General features: G+C 37.1%; 1 protein-coding gene across 3 annotated transcripts in view; it reads right to left on the reverse strand.

Moving 5' to 3' along the window:
* RUS6 (root UVB sensitive protein (Protein of unknown function, DUF647)) overlaps positions 1–10,944 on the reverse strand; it is a 105,597-nt gene extending 94,653 nt beyond the window's left edge. The window contains exon 1 of one of the 3 annotated variants that reach the window (XR_016362463.1): positions 10,078–10,942. Coding sequence is in view for 1 of the 3 variants with exons in the window: in XM_089820925.1 (XP_089677051.1) it covers positions 10,078–10,362 (285 nt within the window). In the remaining 2 variants the exon portion in view is untranslated. Of the gene's footprint in view, positions 1–10,077 lie in introns of all 3 variants that reach the window. The other 2 variants (XR_016362462.1, XM_089820925.1) reach the window with 2 other exon arrangements.
* Between the last annotated feature and the right edge of the window lie 6,083 nt (positions 10,945–17,027).

A 17,027-nucleotide genomic window follows, 5' to 3' on the forward strand; every position in this document is an offset into this window, starting at 1 on the left:
AGAACAAATTAGTGCATGCATCCATGATATTTTGCAGTTTCACAACCTCTCTATCTACATCAATGTAAGGGATGCATCCCTCCTAATTTCCAAGCGTTCCTGAAATGGGGACACAACTGAGACTTGGGGACGGTGTTTCGGTGTCCCCAACAGTGCCACCAAGATATACTCCTGTCATTAGGAATGCAGGGACATCCCCATCTCTCAGAACACTAAAGGGAACGTTGATGTGTCCCTTGAACATTTCGGGGATGCTTGTACACACCTTGTCACGACAAGGCATAAAAGTATGTTTTAAAAAATACACATTTTAGATTATTTATTTGGTTTTATTTGAACCCTAAGGGCATGTGGGACCCATCTTTGGTCTTTTATTCCTTCAAAAGGCCTCCAAGCTTCATTTGTATTCACTTTTTCATTTCTATTCATTTGCTACAGCAAGAACAGTCAAGAGCTGAGAAAAAAGTGAATGGAGTCAAAGGAGTCTTGCAAGTGAAAGTGGAGTGACAAGGAGCAAGAAGAAGAGGAGGATTCTTCACCTTGATGAAGATATTTTTCCAGCAAAAGGTAGGGTATTTAACTGATTGTTTTAAGTTTTCTGATTTTCAAATCAATGTTTTTCCAGTTCTTGTCGTTTCATGAATCATTTTCTTAGTAGATATTTAATTTCTAAATTCGTGTTTCATTTTCTAAATTAATTTAACATTTGTTTTACAATTTAAAACTTCGATTTGTTTTAAAAAAATAATTTGAGTAGGAAATAGGCTGAAACTGTGTTTATTGATTTTAGCTTTCATATGGTGAAGTGCAGTGTCATAAAGAGCTCCCACGGTCATGAAATGAGTGAGGATGAGATGGAAAGTCATTCTCATAGTGCAAGCCAATCAAAGTATGAACCTAAGGCTAAGCATGATGATGAGCCCAATGAGTGTTGAGTTTTTGGATCTGCTGCACTTGTACTAGGCACTGCCTTCTTGGTATGTGTGTTCCAAATGGAAGCAACCTCTAATTTATAATGAGCAAAAGCTAAGAAGAGACATGTCCCATGTCTATTCGATAATTACATATTAATATAAAAACAAATAGTAATATATCACATGATAATATTTTAATTAATGTATAGATATATATTATATCTCTCTCACACACACACAATATATATATATTTGCACTTTAGTCTCATAGCTTATCCAGCTGAAGTTATCAAACATCAATGCTCCCTCTTAGAAGCTAGGGAGGATAAACACAAGACATATATTACACCATGGTAATATTAGGAATGGAAAATTTTAAGGATGTCTTTGATAAAAAGATATTTACCATTTAGATATCACGAGTAGTGGTCTTCCAAAATATCAACACATGATATTTACCAAATATTCAATTAAGGTTTGATATCACATCTAATATCATGAGTATTGGTCTTCCAGAACATCAACACATGATATTCACCAAGTACTCATATAATGTTTGATATCCCATATGATATCATGAGTTTGGTCTTCTAGAATATCAACACATGATATTCACCAAATACTCTTTGAGTAATGGCCTCCAAAATGTCGAGATGCAAGATATTCAACAAGTATTGTGAGTAATGGCCTCCAGAACATCAAGTTGCATGATATTCACCAGGTACTCTATGTAATGGCCTCCAGAACATCAATTTGCATAACATTTACCATGTACTCAAAAATATTTATAAGGTATGTGTACACACATTCTCATAATGCATACCATATAAACATCCACCATGCAAAGTATAATCTATCATGATCTGCATAGACATCATAAGATATCCATCATAATAAAAGATTAAGTTATTGTAAGATCATCACCTTTCAATAACTTCTGCAAATACAAGTGGTCATCATTTAGAATTTCTCTTCCTCGTGATGTACACAGGGGATAGGCCCATTAAAGTCATACGGTCACACACGAGGACTTTCGAACTCCTCTGAAAATCTATCATTTGATCTCCTCAACCAAAGTTGCCTTTGACGAAGTGTCATACTCCCTCTAAATCTGATATGATCAAGATCTTCAATGATCAATTGAAACATATCCTCTATCCGCTCCTTTAAACAAATGTGTCAAACTCCCTCTAAATCTAGCATCAATCCTCCTTTTCCTGCAAGAACATCTTTAGAGACAAAGGAAATGATCAAGGAAAATAGCTCATTATAGTTCGTAGAGAAATATAATACTCAAAAATAATGAATACCTATCTACACATCCTTGATATGAGTTGCTCGAATAAGGGTCCATATACGTTAAATCAAAAAACATCTCCATATAAGAATTTGTCAAACAATGAGAATGGAACATTGTTGTCTTATTCGTGCCCACAATGTAAAATTCTCATTCTTATATTGTTTTATCAAATTCCCAAAATTGATAAATCAATTTTAAAACTTTGTCTCTCATCTCATACTTTGGTACCATCTTCCTTATATAGCTACCAAATCAGCTACCAATAAATTTGATTTGCAATAACTCCTTAGATAAGGTCCATGTCTTATACATAGATCCAACACCCTTTGTGTGTGATGTCCAATAAACTCCCATCAGCCTTTGTATTCTTTACTTTCGAGTAGACAAGGGAAGATTCACATGGTTTTTCCCTACATCGTACCTTGTTGTCTTTGCTTTTGCACATGACATAGAGCACTTGTATACTATCGTTTTAAAGTCTTTTCCTCTCCTTATTGTGCGATTTTACTCTGCATCTTTCCATATATAGATTTACTTTGCATCTTCCCATATATAGATTGCTGAGTTTATGCAATGTGGAATGCCTATCAAAATTTCTATGTTTGTCCCTTCTTTATAATTTGGGTAATCATTATTATAATCCTTTCTTGCTTAATATTCAGGATTCTAAACTGAATGAATGTGGTTCCATTTGATAGAAATGCAAATATATATCCATTGTTATAACACTTCCATGTACATGGTGAATAATTTGCATTTATTCTCCCGTTGTTATTATCGAATCCAAGTCTGTATATGCTATACTACCAAACCTTTATTTCACTTCAACACAAACATTTATTGCACCACACTTAGCAGAAATATATATTAAATCCTTCCAGTAAATTTATAGAACAATAGTCTAAATAATATGCGAGCATTAGCTTCCTCCAATTCCAAGCTCACGATATACAGGTATAGGCACAACTTTGGTCCCATTTTAATATAAACTCTCAAAATCACTATCTTATATGTATAGACGTACAAATTGAATGTGCCAAAACCATGAATTTTAAATAGAATAATCCTCCACACATTTCTCGGGCTTCAAGACTGGGATGATAAGGTGTTGCAAAGTGCATTTTTTTTTAAAATCAAACTAGCGATGTTTGTGATTGATGAACAATCCCAAAGCTGCAAACCTTTGGAATGGATCAATGGGATTCATGCCATCAATCAATAACAAGACAATAATCACAAGGAACAAGCCTAAATATTGTGGTAAAATTCTCACTGTAATGGCAATAGCAAGTTAAATAAGGAATATATGAAAAATTCCTCTAGAGTAGTAAACCGGTCAGAAAAGCCTTCGATAAAATTTATCTGCATAAAATTTATTCTAGGTAGGATTCTTCTATATAGTTTATACAACTTGGCTCCTAAACCCACTATGGTCTCCATTCTCTGGGACGGTCACAACAAAGGACGTTTATTATTCACTTATACATTTGCAATTCGGCTCTAATACCATGTTGAGCTTTTGGATCTACCGCAAATGTACTAAGCACTGCCTTCTTGGTATGTGTTCCAAATGGCAACAACCTCTAATTTATAATGAGCAAAGGCTAAGAAGAGACATGTCTATTCGATAATTAGATATTAATATATATATATATATATATATATATATATATCTCACACACATATATAATATATATACATATATGCACTTTCGTATCATAGTTTGTCCAACTGAAGCTACCAAACATCAACAATGAGGAGGGTAAGCATGGGCAAAATGTTGAACGGCAAACTAGTTCCATAGCTAATGCACTACTTGCTACTCATTGCCCCTCTAGGCTTTTGGCAAAGTGGACTAGGGATACTTGCGATCCCAAATCTCCTCTCGAACAGTTTGCAACAAGAACAACAGCCACAATGTTGTCAGCTGGTGACACAAGGAAATGGAAATGCAGCATATGTGGTACAAAATGGTTTGGGAGCATTGCTAGAGTTAATGCATAGTTCCTCTTTTGGCCAGGAAAGGGTGAAAGGGTGTGGGAGCACGTGAATTTTTTTAGGAGGCTAAAAAATTGCATTACAAAATTGAGTTCAACAAGCTTTGGGGTGTTCCAAATGACTTGGAAATTGTAATGCCTACTACCTTGTTCGGTAGACAACATGTTCAAACTATTCAACAGATGCAAGAGCATAAAATGTGGAGGCAGCCACATAGTTCTACTCCTAAATTGCATTAGAGTGAGAAAATTTTCAAGGTCGGCCTCAAGGCCTTCATCCTCTTATACTACTATGGCCAAATCACAACAAAGCAAGGGGAGACGCAATACACCAACTCAAAGTAAACCCATAGCTGATTGTTTAATGTGCACTAAAGAGTTAAGATAGATGATTCCATTGGCAGGTTCTTTTTTGCCAAATGCATCCCATTTCAAGTAGCACAATCCTTATTATAAAGAGATGATGTCGACGGTGACGAAGAGGGGAGGACCACCAAGAGAGCACATATTGAGGGCCAGAATCTCAGATAGCTAGTATGGCAAGATTAGATCATCAATGGAAACAATGAGGGCATGTTGGGAGGATTCCAGATGCAACATAATTATGAATGGGTGGATGAGCATTAGGCACTGTCCACTCACCAATATCATTGTTACATGCTCACAGAGCATATTCTTTCTCAAGGTAGTTGATTGTTCAGGGCATCGAAATGATGTTAATTTTCAATTTGACATCCTTTAGATAGCTACTAAAGAGATTGGGGCACAAAATGTGGTCTAAGTAGTGATGGGTGCAGACCATGTGTGCAGAGTTGTAGGGAAGCTCATTAAGGTAAAATACACACATATTTGGTGGGCTCCATGTTGTGTGTGTGTCATGAACAATACACTCAAGGACATGGGGAAGATTGAGTCAATTAGAGGATTGGTTAGTGATGCGAGAGATGTCAAGATGTATATCTACAACCACCACACTTCACATTCACTCTTTAGGAGCTTTGCAAAGTTGTTCATGAAACTAGTTGAGATCGGCTATACATCCTATTTCATTCTTTTGGAGAGAATGCTTGACTACCCTATCAACAACTTATGTATACCTAGTACAATTTATGGTTATAACAAATGAGTGAACAATAATGCATTTTGGAGTGATGCAAAATACACAATTTCTATCATCATTCCAATTTTCTAGGTCATAAGGGATAGGGATGCACCTAATCTTAGAGAGGTGTATGAATCCTAATGTTTCTAATGTTTCTAAGGGATTGGTAAGAAATCTATTTCTAATGTATACGTTGTACCTGGTTTGAAACATAATCTTATTAGTGTGGGGCAGCTTAGTCAAAAAAGTTATAGAGTTATTTTTGAGAAAAATTTGTGCACTATATTTGATATGCCTCCTAGTAACATGGTGATTGCAAGGGTAGAAATGACAAATAACAGAATGTTTCCACTTCTGATGAAGAGCAATATGACTAATAAAGTTGCAGCAAGTTTCAAGGCAGCAAGTCAAGATCAAACATGGATATGGCATTTGAGGTATGGTCATGTAAATCTCAAAGGATTATCTTTATTGCAAAGAAAGGAAATGGTAAGAGGCTTACCCCCAATTGAAGCATCATTAAGTCTATGTGAAAGTTCTATTTTGGCCAAACATCATAGAGAGAGTTTTCCAAAAGGGATGTCATATAGAGCAAGGGTACCTTTAGAAATTGTGCATTCAAATATATGTGGTCCAATGAAAATGCCATCATTAGGGGGAGCATTTATTTCTTAACATTTATTAATGACTTCAGTAGAAAGACATGGGTTTTCTTTCTTAAATACAAATCTGAAACTTTTGACAAATTTAAAGAATTCAAGGCTTCTGTTGAGAAACAAAGTCGTTTACCTATCAAGGTATTGAGATCTGATAGAGGAGGAGAGTATAAGTCAAATGAGTTTTTGGATTATTGCAGGGACCACGGAATCAAAAAACAATTTACTACCAATTACACACCACGGCAAAATGGTGTTGCAGAGAGAAAGAACAGGACAATAATGGAGATGGCAAGGAGTATGTTGGAAGGTAAGAATCTTCCTAATGAGTATTGGGCTGAGGTAGTTTCTTGTGTTGTTTATATTTAAAATAGGAGTCCAACAAAGATTGTGAGGAACATGGTTCCATAACAAGCATGGAGTGGTAAGATTCATAGTGTTTCTCATCTCAAAGTATTTGGTTGTATTGCATATGCACATGTTTCTAAAGAAACTAGAAGTAAGTTAGATGATAAGAGTGAGAAATGCATTTTTGTTGGCTATGATGGGCAATCTAAGGCATATAGATTGTTTAATCCTATCACCAAAAAAGTCATTGTGAGTAGGAATGTTGTATTTAAAGAGGATGAATCTTGGGATGGAAATATAGATACAAATGTTACAGGTGCTAGAACAATACCATATGATGAGAAGGATAAAAAGGATCATAAAGATCAAGAGGATCAACCAAGTGACCAAGAAGGAACTCCACCACGAAGTCCACAAGGAGATCACTTAGAAAATGAAGTTGAGCATGGAGAATCTTCGAATTCACAAGTAAGTAATAATTCAAACCCTATACTTGCACAGTTGAGATCAAGGATTACAAGCAAGAAAACTAGAAGCTTGAATGAGATTTATGATTAAGGAAGTAAAATAGATTTGCAATCAAATTTGCTATTTGCTCAAGATCCTATATATTTTGAAGATGCAATTAAGGAAGAACATTGGATTAATGCAATGAATGATGAAATAGAATCAATTGATAGAAATGATACATGGGAATTAGCTGATTTGCCTAAGAACAAAGATTGTATTGGTGTAAAATGGGTTTATAAGACTAAGTTTAAAGCTAATGGAGATGTAGACAAATATAAGGCAAGGTTAGTTGCTAAGGGATTTTCACAAGAATATGGGGTTGACTATAATGAGACATTTGCATCTGTAGCAAGACTTGATATTGTCAGAATAGTATTAGCTATTGCAGCTCAAAACAAATGGATGGTTCACCAAATGGATGTCAAATCAACACTTTTGAATTGATATTTGGAAGAAGTCTATGTGCAGCAACCACCAGGATATGAAATAAGAGGACATGAAGACAAAGTTCATAAGTTGAAGAAGGCGCTGTATGGATTAAAGCAAGCTCCAAGAGCCTGGTAAAACAGAATAGATTCATACATGATGGAGAATGGATTCAAGAGAAGCACTAGTGAACCTACATTATATACCAAGATCAATGAACAAAGTCAAATTTTGATTGTTCGTTTATATGTTGATGATTTGATCTTCACAGACAATTTATCTATTGACATGTTTAAATCGGCAATGAAAAGGAAATTTAAAATGACAGATCTAGGATTGATGAAATATTTTCTTTGCATTGAAGTTACTCAAAATAACAAGGGAATCTTCATTTGTCAAAGTAAATATGCAAAAGATGTTCTAAAGAAGTTTAGATTGATAAATTGCAGTCTAGTTTCTACACCTATGGTAGTAAGCACCAAATTAAACAGAGAAGACACTGAGAAAGGTTTTGACTCAACTATATTCAAAAGATTGGTTGGTAGTTTGATGTATCTCAATACTACTAGACCAAATATTATGTATAGAGTGAGTTTAATCTCTAGATTCATGGAATCACCTAAGAACTCACATTGGCAGGTAGGAAAAAGGATTTTGAGATATATTGCAGGAACTATGAATCATGGCATTTTGTATTCTACTTTAGATGATTTTCAATTAGTTGGATATACAGATAGTGATTTTGCAGGGAATACAAAGGATGGAAGGAGCACATCTAGATATGCATTTCATCTTGGGACAGGTGTTGTTGCCTGGGCATCAAAGAAGCAACCTGTAGTAACTCTCTCATCAGCTGAAGTAGAGTATGTAGTAGGAACAACAGCAGCATGTCAAGTAGTATGGATGCGAAGGATTTTGAAAGACTTAATGTAAGCTCAAAATAGACCTACTACAATCTATTGTGATAACAAGTCTACTATTGCACTTTCAAAGAACCATGTGTTTCACAGAAGGTCAGAGCGCATTGACACAAGGTATCACTTCATTAGAGAGTTGGTTAATAATAGAGAAATTATTCCACAGCATTGCAAAGCAGAAGAGCAGCTTGCAAATATCTTCACCAAGGCTTTAGCACAAGAACAATTTGAGATTTTGAGGGAAACATTGGGAATTGTAAATATTCATGATGTAGATAGTAGAAATTAGGGAGGAGTGTTAGAAATATTAATTTCTACTCCTAAAACTTATTTAATCATATCTGTCATTAGATGTTTCTAGCATTTTAGGTTTAGATTTAGGTTTAAGTTGTGTCGACTGTAGTGGTTTCCAAAACTCTGTAGATAATTGTCTTGTCAGCAAATGTCAGATATTTCTAGAGTATTGTAAACTTGCCTATAAAAGGGAGTGCTATGTATCCATTTAGACAATCAAAAAAAAGTAATCAAATGCAATTAATTTTTATTGTGTCACAGCACCTTGCGTTCGTATTTTATTTTTGTGTGCCTCTGCCCACCCATTAGTACATAGTGCCTTGTATGTGTGTACTAGGAGAGTGCAACAACGCAATAGGATGTAAAGCCAAAGAAACCATCTCAGAGTGATGAGGATTAGGATGCTTTAGATGTAGGGTTGGTGTTTCTTTGGACAATCCTAACATTGTCAATCCAATAGTTTCAGTGATGAGGAGTTTTTCGACCTCCCAAGGGATGATTAGAGGCCTCCTTCACTAGATTTTTCCATTTTGACATTTTGATTCCGTACTTGTTTTCATATCAATCTACTCATTGTAATCATATTTTTTATCATATACTCTTGAAATCATATGATATAATAGAATTCTTCCATTTGTTGATTTGAAAGTTGAAATATTATCATTGTGTAGTATCAAGTATTCTAATTTCTAATTAGTAATTCAATATTGCAAACTTCAATGTTCATTGTTAAATGTTCAAGTATTTAGTAATTTCCTATTTCACATCTCTATAGCCTTATACATCTTTTCATAACTAACATTTTAAGTACCATGCTCTCTATAGCCTTATACATCTTTTCATAACTAACATTTTAAGTACCATGCTCTCTATAGCCTTATACATCTTTTCATAACTAACATTTTAAGTACCATGTGTATGGTAGTCTCGCATCTTCTAAGATTTCAGTAAACTAGTTCCCAATTTTTAATTCAAAGGTCTGTATGCCAACCTTCCATTAATTGTAGTTCAAATTTCAAGGTACACAATCCTAATAATTAGTCAGTGCTTTTCAAAATAGAAATAAATAGGGCATTGCTTGTAAAGATCAATCCTCAACACTGCCACTACTAATTATTATAGATCGTACGATAAAAGTCTACATTTTTTAATATTCAATAAGCAAAATAATTTTTTTAAATCATATTTTAATGCTCAACGTTATTTCATATGCTAAATATTCAAGTAATACAATTATACATTTTTTGGTATCCGTTGTTCCTAAATTTCTTCAAGCTTGAGCTGCTTTTTAAATCTTCTAAATCTTTAGCTACATTTAAATTCCTTTATGAGTGGAAAGATCTGATAAAACTTCAAGTCGTCACTCTGCGGATAATTTAAGAGAAGGCAGAAGATAGATCAATAGTTACTTTCAAACAAAAGCAGAAGACAAATCACTAGGGCGATAACTGATAACCTTTCATCAGTTACTGAAAGAGGCTTGAGATGAAAATTGGAGCCAGGACGTGAATCGAGCTTACCTGAGGCATTCTGTAGAGATTCGTATAGAGGCAAATAAAGCATAATGCAGTTGGGCAGAAAGATTGAAATTGCAGATGAAAAGTGTGACATACCTCGAAGGGATTGTGAGAGGAGTGGAGCGGAACAGCCTGTGCAGCGCCGATTGCCAAGCCCTTGCCCTTGCCCTTTCCATTTCCCACGGTGACATACTTATAACGTTTGCCTTCCCAGAGCTCACAACACAAGACGCGCTCCCGCTCGTCATCGGCTTGTGCTTGCCCTTGCGCCCTTCGCACCTTGAGCGGCGACGCCAAGTTCGCACTGAGGCGAATGGATTCTCGCATCAGAATTTTGGACGGAGGAGGAGGCGGCGGAGGGCCCTCGAGTAGTGGAGCCATCTCTCTGATGGACAGATAGAATGCCTTGTGCAAATGCAGAATGCCTTCACAGCTCACATTGTCATATGTCGAGGAGAGGCGCCATGGAGATCGTCGTCAGGAGGACTTCGGCCAGCACGCAAATGTTGTGTTCTTCGCCAATTACAAGATGCCCTCGTAACAACGTCCGCTACTCAATTAAGTTGGTTCACCAATCTCAGCGGCTCACTCAACGCCTCGGGTTATATCGCCATGAAGACGACACGTGCCAGCCACTATCATACATGCCAATTGTCCATTGTTCTTTAGGAGCTGGCATATATAGGTGTGGATTTTATTAGTCTGCATTTATGTGTTGTGCACTGCTTACAGTTATTAGTTGTGAGTAGCTCGTGCGCCGCCCCACGAAAGCAAATTCGTTCTCTTCGCGATCCCAAAGTTGATGAATCAATCACATCATATGAGATCACACACAACTAGAGTTCCTTTTCTGCAGAGAGTCAAAGGTAAGTCAACACCCCCACGAACATCCTTACAATCTACGGAATTGAAGATCCGCCATTACCATAGTGACCCCCGCCTACCCCAATTCTCAGGGGATTCAATTTATTTAACATAGGTAGGTAGATTAAATAGATCTGCAATTGGCCTAGAGTAGTGTTGAAGTGTATTCAAAGGGGTGTAAACTATCATCCCTTTACAGTAAGTAATTCATGTATATTAAATACTGGTAGTATTCTAGTGTATTCAAAGTGGTATAAAAGTTCATTAGTTATTTATTGCTTATATATATGAACTACATAAAGTCAATCCGTAAGTTATTAATAAAATGATGTTGTTGAAGTCAATTGATAACTTCAAATGAATTATGCATTATTTATGAGACTTAAACATGACTAAAATAAAGTTTTAGATTCAGGAGATTATAGAGCACCATTACCAATAGTCTCGTCATATGTTTGCACATTTAGGAGGGGGGAAGGGACTTATAACTATAAAAGAGAAAAATATAAATAGTTTGTAATGTTCCGTTAGGGAGTCCAAGAGAAATTAATCTAAATATATAACACTACGCTTACTTAACAATTTTTACCTTAAAAGTTTATACAACATCAAGATAACAATTGAAAGTGCAGACCTACAACTTGTTCTGACTGTAATGACCCTTTCCAATAGGCCACTAAACAAAACCCTAAATTTAATACACGGCTAAAGTATATTGCTAAAATAAGGAAATAATAGTGCCAATGTATTCATTCAATGAAAAACCAAATGTTTTTACAAATGATATGGCAATTTCCAGCACCAAAACATTATGACATGGCACATTACAGAGAAACCCTAACTAGCTGTATACAATTGAGAACTTGTCGCAACTACAGATTGAAATGAAGAACCTGGATTGATCAAATGGTGGAGACTGAATGCTGAAGATGATATGATGAAAGTGCAACTCCAACTGAAACTCCAAACCAACAATTAAGCACAAGTGAAAGGATTGAAATATCCTTCCCACAGCTGCAATAATTCAGGTGATCTTTCACACCCTCAAAATTGTGTACCAATTGAGAGTTTTCATTCTCAATGGCCAATTGTGACTTCTTGCAAAAACCCTAGGCTCCACAATGCACATAAGCAAAAAATCAATAATAAAACTCGATGATAGGCAATGAGCCCTCAATGCCTATTTATTCTTTTTGCCTTGATAGGTCGGCCTCCTTTTTAATTTTTTCTCTGCTTCTTCCAGCAACCTCTAGAAGATTTTTTTTATTTAATTTATAAAGATACCTTGTAATATATATTTTTTAATTGATAACTTTATAATTAACTCCTCCAAAAAATGGGACATTATAGGTCCGCCCCTCCTAAAATTGCTTGGCCTCAAGCATTCTTAATTATGGATGCTGCAAAATCACTTCTCCCTCCCAAGTAGCATCTTCAACAGGTAAATCTTTCCACTTAACTAGATACTCTCTGATTACTCTCCTGCGAAACTGCTTCGCTCTACTATCCAGAATGGATTCTGGCACTAAGATCAATTTTCCCTCATCATCCAAGGGAGGTAATACTGTAGAAGGAATCACATTCTAACCCAACGCCTTTTTGAGGTGTGATACATGAAACACATTGTGCACTCTACTATCTGTGGGAAGCTCCAACTCATAAGCCACCTCACCCACTCGCCCGATGATCCTGAATGGTCCATAATAGCGTGGCTTGAGTTTCTTTGCACCACTCTTCTTAAGAGTGGACTACTTATATGGCTGCAACATGAGGTAAACCATATCATTTACCTCAAAACTACGCTCAGTCCTCTTCTTGTCTGCGTACTGCTTTTGTTGGTTCTGAGCTCTAGCAATGTTGTCTCTGAGAGTAGCAACTATATCCTTACTTTCCTGTAATAGTTCACTTGCATGGGGTACTCGACTGTCTCCCAACAACAAATCTAAGAAACTAGGTGCCTCATAACCATAAAGTGTCATGAAGGGTGTCATTTGTATAGTCATATGATATGTAGTATTATAACAATACTCACAAAGATATATCCATCTGACCCGAACTCCCTGTTGATCTGCCACATAATTTCTCAAATACCCTTCCACCCATTTTTTTACAATCTTCGTTTGACCATCGATCTGTGGATGATAACTGGTGCTAGGTGTAAGCTCAGTGCCACACAACTGAAATATCTCCTGCCAAAAGTGACTCATGAAGTGACTATCCCTGTCACTCACAATGCTCTAAGGCAAACCATGTAATCTAAAAACCTCCCTAAAGAAGACCTCTGCCACTTGAGTTGTTGAGTATGTAGTAGCGATAGGGAAGAAGTGAGCATATTTTGTTAGCCTATCCACCACCACATAAATACAATCGCACCCCTGGGCCCTGGGCAAGCCCATGATAAAATCCATAGAGATGCACTCCCACTTCCTATCAGGAATAAGAAGTGGTTGTAGGAGCCCTACTGGATAAGTGTGCTCTTGTTTATTCTGCTGGCAAACATGACACTCATGCACATACTGCAAAACATCAACCTTGAGTCCCTTCCAAATGAATCGTTCCCGTACTAACCTATAAGTCTTGAAATACCCAGGATGGCCTGCTGTAGGTGAATTATGGAATGCTCTCAAAATCAACTGCTTCACTTTTGATCTTGGGACTAAGTAAATCCTGTTCTTGTAAATGATCAAATTATCTATGAGAGTGTATCTGGTGTCAATTGTTGGTCCCTCCACTATAGCAGAGGCCCACGTGTCTTTGGCATATTCTGCTACAATCAAGTGTCACCAATCCTCTAATATATGAATCATAGAAGTGAGGTGTGGCCTACAGGATAAAGCATCTACAACAATATTATGTGTCCCCTTAACATATGTGATATCAAAATCATATGCATGTAACTTACTCACCCACTTCTGTTGACGATCATTCAGGTCTCGCTGTCCCAAAAAGTGCCTCAAACTATTATGATTAGTTTTAATAAAAAAATTGTTGCCCACAAGATACTGTTTGAATTTGACCAAGGCATGCATGATGGCCAACATCTCCTTATCATATATGTTGAATGATCTCTCAGGTCCTCTGAGTTTCCTGCTCTCATAAGCTATAGGATGCTTGTCCTGCATGAGTACAGCACTAACTCCCTCTCCGGAAGCATCACATTGAAGCTCAAATGGCTTTGTGAAATCAGACAATGCTAATACTAGGCATGTAGTTATTATTTCCTTGAACCACATAAAACACTCTTGTGCCTCCCCAGTCCACACAAATGCCCCTTTCTTCAGCAAATCTGTCATGGGCGCTGCATGTCATGAGTAGCCACTAACAAACCTGCAATAGAATCCACATAGACCAAGGAACCCTCTTAACTGTGTAAGGTTCTCTGGTGGTGGCCAATCAACAATAGCACAAATCTTTTCAGGATCCATTCGCACTCCTTCTACACTAATGATGTGTCCAAGATACAATAATTATGTCATCCCCAAATCACATTTAGACTCCTTGGCATACAAGGACTCGTTCTGTAAAATGCTCAATACTGTCTCCAAGTGCTCGAAATGTTCCTGCCATGTCCTACTATAGATCAAAATATCATCAAAGAACACTAGCACAAATTTCCTCAACTGATGGTGGAAGACCTTGTTCATAGTGGACTTAAAAGTGGCAAGTGCATTAGTCAAACCAAAAGGCATGACTACGAACTCAAAATGACCATAATGACATCTGAAAGTAGTTTTTTCAATATCTTGCTCTCAAACTCTGATCTGGTGATAGCCTGATCTCAAATTAATTTTTGTGAAATAACAAGCCCCATGCGATTCATCTATCAGCTGATCAATGTGTGGGATGGGATACTTGTTCTTTATAGTTCTCTTATTCAACACCATGTAATCAATACACATTCGTAGAGTTCCATCCTTCTTTTATACCAAAACAATAGAAGATGCAAAAGGTGACTTACTTGGTCTGATGTGTCCCATCGCTAGCAACTCCTTGATGGTCCTCTCAATCTCATCTTTGAGTCATTTTGGGTGCTGGTATGGTGTGATCATGACAGGCTTAGCACCTTCCTCTAGCTCAATAATGTGCTCAATACCTCTGTCTGGTGGCCTGCCTGGTGGAATCTCACTGAATACCTTCCCATGCTTGATTCTCAATTTCTAAATATTTGGATGATATTCAATCTTATGTTGCTCCCCCTGGGTAGGCATCAAGGCGCATATTGTCACCCACTCTATATTATTATGCTTGGCTAATCTCTCAAACCGCCTAAATGAGATAGTCCTGACATCACCATTACGGATAGCCTTTAGCACATGAGTCTTGCCATCCACCATGAATCATATTTCCATATCCTCCAATATCAGGGTAACCTCCTTCAAAGAATGTAGCCATTGCATCCCAAGTACTATGTCCATGTCACCCATGTTGACCACATGATAGTCCGCCTTAAACTCATAGTTGTTCATGTGCAAAGGTAGATCTCGCACCATCCTATCACAACGAAGAGTATATCCATTGGCTACCTTAACTCTCAATCCCTCAAACTCCTCAGTAATGAGTCCACACCTCTCCACAAATCGTGCATCAATGAAATTATGCGTGGCACTTGTATCCAATAGAGTAATAACCTTCTATCCTGCCAAGACTCCCCGAAATCTGAAAGATCCCTCTCTTTGAATACTAGACAGACATGCCTCCTATAAATGTATCTATGGAGCCTCTTTTTTCTCAACACTATCTACCTCTTGTTCGCCCTCTGCCTCATCATGGTGCTCTGAGCTGTCTGAATCTGAACCCTTGTAATAAGCCCACATCGCTCAGTTAGCCTTCCCCTTAGGCCTCATAGGACAATCATGACCAAACTCATAGGGACCTTTGCAAAAGAAGCATAGCTTTTTCCTACGCAGGTCATTAAGTGTTTCCTTATCCCAAGGTACAGCTAGCTTGCCTTTTGAGTCACTAACCTTCTCTTTACCCTTGCTGAATTCCCCTTTGTTATCTCTAAATGATGAAGAACCCTTTGAACTAAACCGATTTGCTGGAGCTGCAAGTTCCATACTGCGGGCTTTCTTTATGGCTTCATGTAATGTAGGAGGATCAAAGGCCTTTACCCACCCCTTGAGTGGGAAGTCGTTGATAAATTGTTCTAAGCCTCCTTACTGTCTCAACTGGGCTAACTCCCAAAAATAAACTTCAAGATTTATTTTATCAAACCTTTCTATCAATCTATCTGCAAACTCCTGATAAGTGGTTACTTGATTGTGTTGCAATGTGATCATGCCATGTGTCCACCAATCATGTGTTGCCCCATCTAAGTGTAAAGTGGCATACTTGAGTGCTTCAAATTATGTTAGTCTTTAGAGATAGGAAAGTATCCACCTTATGAATCCAAGCACGAGCAGTCATTTTTCCATTGCCATCAAATGTGGGTAATACCAACTTGTTGGTGACTTGTTGCAACTCACTATGTTTATCTACTTGCTTCTTCCTGGCAGCTCTATAGTTCAGGTACCTGTCAAATATCCATCCATCCTATACATATTCTGGTAATGAATCCCACTCATTCCTCGCTTGTCAAAGTTCATCTACAATATCTGTTACCATAGCATCAGGTGTGCATGCTAGAGTTTCTTCTCTGAATGTAGGACGTGTGGGTCTGTCAGCTGTTCCAAACCGTGTCCTATGTTGTGATCCTGCTATGTTCCTATCATCCTGGTCATTATTATGATTATTCCTCCTATTTTTCCTAATCAAATATTGCATCATAACCATCATTGCTTGTGTACTTGCCTCTATTGATTGTAGCAGCCTCTCCTATTGCTGTAAAGTCTCATCATCTCGCACACTTCTGGATGGGCTTTGAGAATGTCTCTCAGCCATATTCTCAGTTATGTTGGTTCTTTTGTAAACTAAATTAAATGGTGGTTGGGTAACCCTATCAAGCTGGCAGGAAACCGCTCTGATACCACTGTAATGACCCTTTCCAATAGGCCACTAAACAAAACCCTAAATTTAATACACGGCTAAAGTATATTGCTGAAATAAGGAAATAATAGTGCCAATGTATTCATTCAATGAAAAACCAAATGTTTTTACAAATGATATGGCAATTTTCAGCACCAAAACATTATGACATGGCACATTACAGAGAAACCTTAACTGGCTATATACAATTGAGAACT

This window comes from Cupressus sempervirens, chromosome 3, assembly GCF_028749045.1.
Source record: "Cupressus sempervirens isolate cs-2001-9-10 chromosome 3, ASM2874904v1, whole genome shotgun sequence".
Taxonomy (NCBI): domain Eukaryota; kingdom Viridiplantae; phylum Streptophyta; class Pinopsida; order Cupressales; family Cupressaceae; genus Cupressus; species Cupressus sempervirens.